This window comes from Bison bison, unplaced genomic scaffold, assembly GCF_000754665.1.
Source record: "Bison bison bison isolate TAMUID 2011002044 unplaced genomic scaffold, Bison_UMD1.0 scf7180017853184, whole genome shotgun sequence".
Lineage (NCBI taxonomy): Eukaryota > Metazoa > Chordata > Mammalia > Artiodactyla > Bovidae > Bison > Bison bison.
The window spans coordinates 166,991-178,020 of NW_011483757.1; the positions used below are offsets into that span (position 1 = coordinate 166,991).

Here is an 11,030-nt window from a genome sequence, read left to right on the forward strand (position 1 = left end):
GGGAGGATTAAGATCGACAAAGGTCCGATGAGGAAATACTTTAAAGCCTGTATCAAGCTTCAGTTTAATTGCTTGTAAAATATCAGTGACTTAAGATATAAATTTTGTTTCCTCACATAAAAGAAGTCCAAAGTTCTACAGTTATTGGACACCAAGATCCTTTTTGGCTCTTTTTACTCAGCCATCTAAGGCGCATGGCTGGAATTCTCACTGATACCTCCTGTCTAGAATGGCTGTTGAGTCTCTGGTCCTTGAAACTGGTGGAGAGCAGGAGAAGGAATTAGGAACGGGCAAAAGAGGCATGGGTCGCTGTCTGTTCCCACTTTGAGAACCTTTTTTGGAAGTTCTAACCAGTAGTGTCCATTTTCATCTCATTGGCAGAACTTGGTAACATGAGTAATATTTCATTTACAGGTATTTTATAGGGACACAGCATTAGAAGAAAGGAAATCCTGGCCTTTGGAAAGATAATAACCCTTCAAGTTTTAATTACCAATGTGTCTGATTTCTGTCCTTCCTGTCAAACCTCTCAGAAGCCCCCTTTAGTAGGGCCCTCTGCTGTCTTCATAAAATCAGGGTTATGTTACTAAGAAACAAGAGGACTACAGTCATTGGGTAGATAACTAGTAGTTTACACGTTACAAATTTGAACTTTACTGGGAGTAATGAAGGATTACAAATGATTGAAATTTCCTGTTAAAAAGATAATTCTGGCTGCAGTGTAGAAAACACACTGGAAGAGGGTGTGCTCCAGACAGACAGACAGACATAACACAATAATCCATGCAAGCGATAACAGTGGCCCAAAAGATAGTGGTAATGATTAGTTTCACTGGGTTGAGGCTGAGTATAAACAAGTGACATTCATTCAATAAGTATTAAATGTCAGCGTTTAACATGTGTAAGACACAGAGTTTGGTCTTGGGGGTGCGGTAGTAGCACACACAGACACACACACAAAAGACCCAGTCTTGCTCTTAGGGAGTTCGGGCTCTCCTGGGGCCCAAAGGTAAGACTGCAACTAGGACTTGAGGAAGGAGTTAATATCCTGTTAAGAAAGGTCACAAGGTATTTGCCTGGAGGAAGTGGTTCTGAGCTGAGATCTGAAGGCGGAGTAGGAGTAGTTTAGGGGAAGAATGGCTGGAAGGACTCCTTGTAGAGATGCATTGATTGGAGGGGACTGGAGTGGATGTCTGGAAACCAGGAGATGGTTGCAACTATCCAGATAAAAATGGGATAGGGTGGAGGTGGGGAATGTAGAAAAGTGGAAGGAATGAAGAGATGTTGGGGAGGCAAAATTCAAAATATTTATAGATAGGCGGGTGTGAGAGAAGACTGGCTGAAAGGCGTCACCATTGCTTCTGCCTTGTGCAGCAGGATGCTTCGGAGGGTTCTTCATCCACATGGAGAATTTAGGAGAGGGCCAGATTTGGGAAGTTGGTCATAAATTGGGTTTTGGACATGTTGAGTTTGAGGTGCTTTGGAGACCAAGAGGACATTTTGAGTAAGCATTTGGACCTGTGAGTGTGGGATTTAGAAGAAACGATTAGATTGGAAGATCAGTACATGAGTTATCAGTGTATAGGTGATGAGCATGCTATGGGCGCCAGGGAACTTACCCAGGGAAAGATGGATGAAAGGAGGGTTATAGGACCTAGCCTTAAGGAACATTAAGTCATTTTTCATATTAGGAAAAATAAATCATCCCACCTCCCTTCATACATCAAACCACCCATGGGATCAGTGACCTTCAGCCTAAATCTCAAAGCTGTCTGTGCAGTTCAGGCTGAGTGACAGGGCTGCAGGCTTCCCAATAGCTCCATTTTGCTTCCATCCCTGCAGGGGGCCGTTGTAAGTGACAGTTCTTAAGTGCTTTTCCTAGCAGTGCTGAAAAACTGGTGGGAGTTCTGTGCCTCTTTTGTCTAAAAGTCTGTGTCCAAGTTGAGATCATCCACTAAGCTGGGCCAGGGCCGAGCCTCATGTTAAATTTTGTGGTTTTTCTGTGTTGCCAATGACTTCACTGTACACAGAAGACACGGTCTTCTCAACCTCCTGACTTCAGCGGCTGAGCCTTCTCCTGGGCTGTACTGCATGATATCTGCAGCTCAGCTCTGCAGGGTTTTCAGTTCCTGGGATCCCCCAACTCCCCATCCAGGGTGAATGGTGGGAAGCTAGCCTGGCCTGTTTGCTGTCAACATGTCAACAACCCTGGGCATACGGTGCTAATGGGGGCAGGGAGCCTGGCTGGGGAGAGAGAGCTACAGCATTCTGGAGAGGTGGAATTGTTAGTGAGCCTACGGGGAGCTTTCGGTTCAGCTGCTATGAGCCCCAGCCCTGCCTGGGAAAATCTAGGGTCAGCTGAGACCCCAGGACCACTTCCTGTTTGGACAATGATCTCTTCTTCTGCCAAACCACAGGGCCTTGGCTGGCCCTCAGAGCCAGCATCTCCAGCCGACTGTTTTTTTGTGGCCACAGAAGGCCCTTAGAGATGGGGGTGATGACTTGGTGCCAACTCCGAGGCAAGCAGCCCAGCTTTCAGCCTCTAAACCACAGTGTGGCATCTTCTGTCTGTGGCACAGGCTTGTCATAGACCCTGAAGCAGAGGGAAGAAGACAGCCTCCTCCTATAGAATCCTGTGCTGTGGAGGGGCCACATCTCAGTGGAAGATTCCCTGGACGGCTCACACTGCAGCAGTCCCCAGGAGTGCACAAGACTTGATACTGTGAACAGCACAGCAATATGGGGACAACGTGGAATGATGTTATGATGTTGTCAAGTTTGTTTGTTAATCTGGACATTACTGAGCCCCCACTCTGTGCTAGCTTCCTTGCTTAGGCAACAGAAATACTAATGTGGCCAAGAGTTCTTCCAGGAAGGGACAATGTCACAGATAATGGAAATATAAAGTGGGCTGTAGCACCAGAGGGAGAAGGTAAGTCTTCTCTGCGGGTGGCTGGATCTTGAGTGATTGGGACAGGCAATTTCAAAAGAAAACAAAGCATAGAAATACAAAGTAATCATTATCATAATTGCAACTACCTTAACATTTTCTTTGAAGTTGGTGGTGTGGACTCTAGTTCTGATTCATTGTGATCTTAGGCAGTTATCTTGGTTTATGTACCTCAGTTTACTCATCTGTAACATGGAGATAATAGTACCTTCTTCATAGAGTGGGCTTCCTCGGTAGCTCAGGGGTAGAGAATCTGCCTACAATGCAGGAACTGCAGGAGATGCAGGTTCAGTCCCTGCGTCAGGAAGATCCCCTGGAGGAGGGCATGGCAACCCACTCCAGTGTTTTTGCCTGGAGAATCCCATGGACAGAGGAGCCTGGCAGGTTATAGTCCATAGGGTTGCAAAGAGTCAGACATGACTGAAGTGACTTAGCACGCACTCAGAGGTATGCACCTCATAGAGTTTCTTTGAGTAAAGGTTTGCAGAAGTTACTAAGCACTTACTCCATTCCAGATTCTACATGCACCTAATTTCTCATCCTTACAATAACCCTGAAAGTAGGTTCATCCATTTACAGAGCAGGAAGTGTGGCACTCAGATTGCTCATGCTCATATGGACTAAAGGCTGGGGGTGGGGATTTGAACCCATGTCTGTACCACATCTAAGCTCAAAGTCTTCCTTCTGTTCCATGTCTAGTGGGTCAGGAGCACTGGATGTAGGTAGAATGAGGGTATACAGAGATGAAGACATCTTTTTGACTCTTCCTCTCTGGTTGCTCAAGGGTATATCTAGAGCTGGTGGACACCAAATTTGGCTCTTCAGAGCCAAAATGGTTGTGAGTTTTACCAAGAGACTACAAAGCCCATCATGAATGTGCACCTGATTAGGCAGGTGGAAAAACCAAAGCAAGAATTGTTTGGAACTCCTCCAACTCAAGCCAGCACAGAAAGGGAGAGGTAGAAAAAGATTTTAACAGATCCTTTGCAAAAGAAAATATACGAATGACCAACAAATACATGAAAAGATGTTCAACATTACTAGGTACTAAGGAAATGCAAATTAAAACCACAGTGAGATACCACTACATACACACCTTCGTGGTAAAAACTAAAAAGACCCCCAAGTTAAATGTTCACTGGGATGTGGAGCAATAGGAATTCTCATACATTGTTGATACAAGTATGAAATGATACCTTCTGGAGAAAGATCTAGCAGTTTCTTATAAAATTAAACATATGTTCTCTTTCACCATTCGTAAATATTTATCCAAAAGAAATGTTAAGCTTATTCCTACAAAGTAACGTGTATAGCAGCCTAGCTCATAAGAACTAAAAACTTGAAAGAGCTCAGGTGTACATGGACAGAACAGATAAACTATGGTATATTCAGTCAATGTATGAATGATATACAGCAATGAAAGAAACAAACTGCTGATACATGCAAGACTATGAATGATTCGACAGAACATTATTCCCATGAAAGAAGTCTTTTACAAAAAACTGTACATAGTATATGATGATTTCATTTATACAGAGCTCTAGAACAGATTAATCCATTTTGTGGAGAAAAATCAAAACAGTGGTTGCACCTGGAAGTCAGGGGCACAGGGGTCGACTAGCAAGGGGCATTAGCCAACTTTCAGGGGTTTTACGAGCGTATCTGGATAGGATATGTGTATCCATTGGATTCAATGGATGTGCACTTCGGAGTTGAACATTCGTGTTTGTAAATTTTACATCAAAAGAAAAATGTTAACAGGTATTGAACTCTAGTTAATCATGTGCATGCTAAACTATTTAAAGAGAAGTGTCCTTATGTCTGAAATCTCTTTGAAATGCATCAAAACATAGGATGAATTGTGGGAGTTAGACTGATAATAAGAGAAGTATAGTAAAATGATAATGGTGGCTTCTAGGTGATGGGGAAACAGGTGTTCATTGTTAACAGGTATTCATCCTTTCATCTTTGTTGTGTGTTTGAAATTTTTCATAATAAACAGGAGGGTTATTTGAGGGTTTTGCGGGGAAGTTTTGCACCATAAGGGCTGGCTAGGCTTAGGACCGAGCAAATAAGAGACAAGAAGCTACTGGAGGCAGGGGCCCGGCTGTGGGACCTCGCAGAAGAAATAACCATTTTCAGTCTGCTTCTTCAACTCTCACGGAGGCACAATAGCAGCCGTGGCTAAGCACTTTATCGTAGGGAAAGGGGTCCACAATCCAGACCCCAATCGGTTGTGCCCCGTCAGCTCCGCTTTACACACACACTGTCTTGAAGGGCGTATCCAGGTTGTCGTTGTGATAGCTGCACCCCGACTTCCGGGATAGCACCGGAAGTCACTTATCTTCCGCTCTTCCTATTGGAGGCCGCCCTTTCGCAGGGGTGGGGCCACTGGGAGGTGGAAGCAGCCGCAGGCATGGCAGCGCCCGTAAGGATTTTCCTGCTGGTGCTGCTGCTTCTGGGACCGGGCGGCTGGGGCCGGGCGGAGCCCCCACGCGACAGCCTGCGAGAGGAGCTAGTCATCACCCCGCTGCCTTCAGGGGACGTAGCCGCCACATTCCAGTTCCGCACGCGCTGGGATTCGGAGCTGCAGCGGGAAGGAGGTGAGGAGAGGATACTGACGGTAGAACCCTGTGGCACCTGCTGGGAGTGGGGTGGAGGCCAGCCTTGGGGCCAGGCACTGACCCCACGGTGAAGTTCTGATCCCGGGGCGTGGGTCCTTGGTGGAAGGGTGGGGCAGTTTTTGAGGAATCACATTGTACCATTGATGAAACTGGGGCCCCGGGAGGGCTGACTTTGCGGTGGTCTCTCCGCAGCGCCATGCTACCGCTCTAAACCTTTAGTTAGCACCTTCCGTGGACAGCATTGATAAGGATGCTGTTGACAATTACCGTTTATCCTGCGTGCTGGGCATGGTGCTGAGTTGAGTGAACGGTTACAGGGAAGAAATTGGAGATATAGAGAGATAAAGGCACCGGTCCAAGATCACATTGCTTAGTCAGTGACTGACTGGTCAGGAATTTAGATTCCTCTGACCCCAGAGCTGGGGTGTATTTATTGTTTCTTTGGGGTGGCTGAGAGCCCTCCCTCCAGGATCATCACTCACCTGCTGTCTCTTCTCCAGTGTCTCACTATAGGCTCTTCCCCAAAGCCTTGGGGCAGTTGATCTCCAAGTATTCTCTCCGGGAACTACACCTGTCCTTAACCCAAGGCTTCTGGAGGACTCGATACTGGGGGACACCCTTCTTGCAGGCCCCATCAGGGGCAGAGCTGTGGGCTTGGTTCCAAGACACCGTCACCGAGTGAGTGCCCACCTTGAGGCCTGTGGCAGGCTGTGGCGGGAACGTGGCATGGCAAGTGTTGTCATCTTACCACTGCCCTTTGGGGGAAGCAGTTCCATGGGGGTAAAGCTGCACTGGAAGTAAGAAGTATTATGGCCTAGTGGCATTCTTGACTTTGCTTAATATGTTTCCTTCCCCTGATACATCCAGACCTGTGGTTGCATGTATCTACGGAGATAGATAACAGTTATCTGCAGCCTACTTGGATGTAAGGCACTAGAAAGCTGTGGCAAACCAGACAACCTTTTAAAGACATTCATTCACATAATGATAAAATGCCACAAGAGCCAAATAAAATATATGTGGGCTAGAATTGGCCTGCAAGACATCATATCTCTGTATTCGAGAAATTACTGTTTTTTAGGAGAAGGCAATGGCACCCCACTCCAGTACTCTTGCCTGAAAAATCCCATGGACGGAGGAGCCTGGTAGGCTGCAGTCCATGGGGTCTCGAAGAGTTGGACACGACTGAGCGACTTCACTTTCACTTTTCACTTTCATGCATTGGAGAAGGAAATGGCAACCCACTCCAGTGTTCTTGCCTGGAGAATCCCAGGGACAGGGAGCCTGGTGGGCTGCCGTCTATGGGGTCACACAGAGTCGGACACGACTGAAGTGACTTAGCAGCAGCAGCAGCAGCAGCAGGGGATGGACGGGTTAGGTACTGTGACTGGACCAGGTGCCTGTGTGCTCAGTCACTCAGTTGTATTGGACTCTTTGCAACGCCATGGACTGTAGCCTGCCAGGCTCCTCTGCCCAAGGGATTTTCCAGGCAAGAATACTGGAATGGGTTGTCGTTTCCTACTGCAGGAGATCTTCCTGACCCAGGGATGGAACCTGCATCTCTTGCATCTCCTGAATTGGCAGGTGGATTCTTTACCATTGCCCCACCTGGGAAGCCCAAATTCTCTTAATCTCACTATGGGAAATCAGCACGTATGTATAATTTAAAAAATTTGGGGGGGACTTCCCTGGTGGTCCAGTGGGTAAGACTTCATATTCCAATGCAAGGGGTATGGGTTCCATCCCTAGTCGGGGAGCTAAGAACCCACATGCCTCATGGCTAAAAAAAACCAAAACATAAAAGAGAAGCAATACTGTAACAAATTCAATAAAGACTTTAAAAGTGGTCCATATTAAAAAAAAAAAAAAAAAAAACTTTAAAAAAAAATTTAGGGCCTTACCTGAGAGTGGTGGGGACTGTGGCAGGCTGGAGAGCTTGGAGGACAGCTGCCACTCAGCCTCGATGGATTGTTGTCATGTGGGAACAGAGACTTACTGTTGTCAAATACTCTCATTTTTTCCAGAAATCTGGATTTTAATGTGAAAATTGGTAAGCTTAAGTATCAGCAAGTGACTTAAAAATTTAAGAAATGCCTATGGGTTAATGTTGTGCACAGCAAATGGAACATGGCTATGGTTTGCATAGCATTTTCAGGCTTCCAGTTTGCAGTCTTTATTTGAGGCATAAGGATTGGAGCAGTTGGAAAGCTCTGAATCCAGGACTGTTGAAAAACCCCAGGCTAGCTCTACAGTGGTATCAAATGAAGAGCAAACCCCTACACTGGCCAGGGCTTCCTCTCTTGCCTGAACTCAGGCTTCCTTGCCTTTTATCCCAACTGCTCTGCTGTCACTGTCTCCCCTCATAATTGCCTGTAGTGTGGAGGTGATGTTCACAAATCTACTTTTATTCTATTATTTCTATAAAGAGCAAATCTGTTTTGCTGTTTCTTTAAAGAAAAAAAAACACCTAATTTAATTCGATGTTTCTCTGGGGTCCTAGGATGCTTATTTTCTCTTGTTCCATGAGCCTTTGTAGATGTAAGACTTCCCATCCTGAGGGTAGAACCAGGACTCACCAGGGTGTTCACAGGGAAGTAGGTTGTTTTGCCCAGTGGAGCACAACTCAGGGTGGATCAGTGAGCTGATCTCGGCCCCAGGGGTGTGGGGCACTTTGTATAGCGTGGGGTGTACGTGGGTGACCCAGCCTTGCTCCCTGCCCTCAGGTTGCTCTCAGCCTAGTCGAGGAGAAAAGATGCTTACGACAAGGTTCTGTTGCCACCCAGCCATTTCCCAGAAGGGCCCGTGAAAGGCAGGGACGGTCAGAATGGCAACAGTGCGGCAGGAAGCTGTGGTTGAGGAGGGCGGGAACGCTGCCTGGAGGAGGGAACACCCTGGAAGGGGAGCATAAGGCACTACGAGGTGCGAAGAGGAGCCACCTAAGCAGGGGCCGGCGGGGATGCAGGGATGTTCAGAGGAGAGGGAGGAGGAAGGGGCTGATAGGGGAGACCTGGGCTGCAGGCCCAGCGGGGGCGGTTGCGGCTCCAGCAGCTGGCCGGCCTCACGGCTTGGCAGCCAGCTGCAGGCTCTGAGCGAGGGGGCAGGCGCAGCCCCGGGACAGTGAGCGGGTTTGTGTCTCCATCCAGTGTGGATGAGTCCTGGAAGGAGCTCAGTAACGTCCTCTCGGGGATCTTCTGTGCCTCTCTCAACTTCATCGACTCCACCAACACGGTCACGCCCACCGCCTCCTTCAAACCCCTGGGGCTGGCCAATGGTGAGACTGCCCCACGGCCCCCTCCTTCTTCCTGTGCCCTCTCACTCCTTTGCCTCCTTTCCTCTCTGCTTGCTCCTCCCTCTGCGGGGCCAGGTCATAAATCTCCAGGGTGGGCAGGCCCTCCCCCCACCCCCCAGGAAGACGTCTCTGCGTTGCTTTCTCCCGAAGGGACAAGGGACGAAGGGACGAGGCTGTTCCACACTCCTCCCCCAGCATAGACTGTGAGAGCGGTGGTGCTGGAGAGTGTGTGCAGGTCCTGAGGAGCAGGGCCCCAAGGCTCCCCCCAGCCAGGCTCCTGTCTCCCTCAGGCACGGACCACTCCTTCCTGCGCTACGCGGTGCTGCCACGAGAGGTCGTCTGCACCGAGAACCTCACCCCATGGAAGAAGCTCTTGCCCTGCAGCTCCAAGGTGAGGCCCAAGGGACCTGAATGTGGGTGGGAGCCCCAGAGAGTGGATGGCGTGGGCTGATGCCCCCTCCCTGCTCGACAGATAACCTCGGCCCCACACCCAGGCGCATCACTGTGCAGGGCACTGACCTTTCCTCTCACGCCACCTCTTCCAGGCAGGCCTCTCGGTGCTGCTGAAGGCTGATCGCCTGTTCCACACGAGCTACCACTCCCAGGCAGTGCATATCCGCCCTGTTTGCAGAGTAAGTCTTGGGGAACGGGAGACAGGGGCCATCCCGGGGCTGTGAGAGAAGGTGCAGGTAAAGCACATCGCCCAGTGTCTGTCGAGGGCTGAGCCAGTGGTCAGTGGGAGATGTGATGATGACAGTCCAGGGATTTGGTCACACACCGAGGAAACCTAGTGGTTGCCTGTCAAGCCGTCACTTAATCTTTGTCGTGGAGCCTGGTGGTTATGAGCCATAGCTGTGTGGGTACATCTGCTAGCTCAGCCACTTTCTAGCTGACTTGACCTTGAGTGGGTCACTTTATCTCCCTGGTTTTCTCATCCGTTAAATGAGAATAATTGTAGTATCAGTTCATCCAGTTGTTGGCAATGGTTCGTCCCACTGATGCGCAGGATGCTGCTGGCACAGGGTCAAGTGCTCAGTATGGAGTGGTAGCAAATTGATGGACGGGGAGATACGGAATAGAGGAGGGATTGCGTCCAGGTTGCAGTCCCTGGAGCTGTGAGGTTGGCGGGGAGGTAGGTCGTCACTGCTGCTGTCTGGCCCTTGTAGAATGCACGCTGTACCAGCGTCTCCTGGGAGCTGAGGCAGACCCTTTCTGTTGTATTTGATGCCTTCGTCACTGGACAGGGGAAGAAGGGTAAGCTCCCTTGCTCTGGCATCTCCACCCACCCATCGCCAGCCCCGCCCCATCTGTGTGGAGCAGGCCTAGTCCTGCCCCAGCTCATCCCCACCCTCTCCTCCCCAGACTGGTCCCTCTTCCGGATGTTCTCCCGAACTCTCACCGAGCCCTGCCCCTTGGCTTCGGAGAGCCGAGTCTATGTGGACGTTACCAGCTACGGCCAGGTACTGAGGTCTCCAGCCACACGTGTCAGCCCCTTCCCTCCAAGGCCAGCCTGCCCGCTGCTCGCTTCTCAGCCCTGTCCTTGTGTCCCCAGGACAACGAGACGTTGGAGGTGTACCCGCCCCCCCGTGCCACGTACCAAGACGTCATCCTGGGCACCCGGAAGACCTATGCGGTCTACGACCTGCTGGATGCAGCTGTGGTCAGCAACTCACGCAGCCTGAACATCCAGCTGAAGTGGAAGAGGCCCCCAGAGAATGGTGGGTGGAGGGTGGGCTGCCACGGCCACCACGGGCTACAGCAGGTTCATCTTGTAGGGAAGACTCACAGCCCCATCTCTTCAGGAGACAACAGGCTTGTGTTTAGATCCAGATAACTGGAGTCAGACGTCCTGGTTCTAACACCATCTCTTCTAAGCTCTATGACCTTGAACGTTCCTAACTTCACTGTCTCATGCTGAAAACAGGGATAGTACACCTAACAGGTTAGATGAGATAATTAACAGAAAACATGGAAGTCATTCGTGCATTTGTTCATTTAATTAACAAAAATTTTTTTTTGAAGACACAAATACCCCGATTTCGAGAAACATTAACATACAATAGTTGAAGCAGGCCTCAAACAATTAGTTACAATCATGTTCAGTGTTACCAAGGAAAAGTGTGAAATATTGTGAGAGCACTTGGTTTGGGTTGGAACTGGCAGAAAG

At 49.1% G+C, this 11,030-nt stretch overlaps 1 protein-coding gene across 2 annotated transcripts in view; it reads left to right on the forward strand.

Moving 5' to 3' along the window:
* The first annotated feature begins 5,312 nt into the window (after positions 1 to 5,312).
* Positions 5,313 to 11,030, forward strand: part of PIGT (phosphatidylinositol glycan anchor biosynthesis, class T) — a 14,105-nt gene continuing 8,387 nt past the window's right edge. The window contains exons 1-8 of one of the 2 annotated variants that reach the window (XM_010853692.1): positions 5,313 to 5,553; positions 6,075 to 6,252; positions 8,718 to 8,845; positions 9,154 to 9,254; positions 9,409 to 9,495; positions 10,030 to 10,117; positions 10,226 to 10,323; positions 10,416 to 10,581. In XM_010853692.1, the coding sequence (XP_010851994.1) occupies positions 5,367 to 5,553; positions 6,075 to 6,252; positions 8,718 to 8,845; positions 9,154 to 9,254; positions 9,409 to 9,495; positions 10,030 to 10,117; positions 10,226 to 10,323; positions 10,416 to 10,581 (1,033 nt within the window). In that variant the 5' untranslated portion in view covers positions 5,313 to 5,366. The remainder of the gene's footprint in view (positions 5,554 to 6,074; positions 6,253 to 8,717; positions 8,846 to 9,153; positions 9,255 to 9,408; positions 9,496 to 10,029; positions 10,118 to 10,225; positions 10,324 to 10,415; positions 10,582 to 11,030) is intronic. The other variant, XM_010853702.1, reaches the window with a different exon arrangement.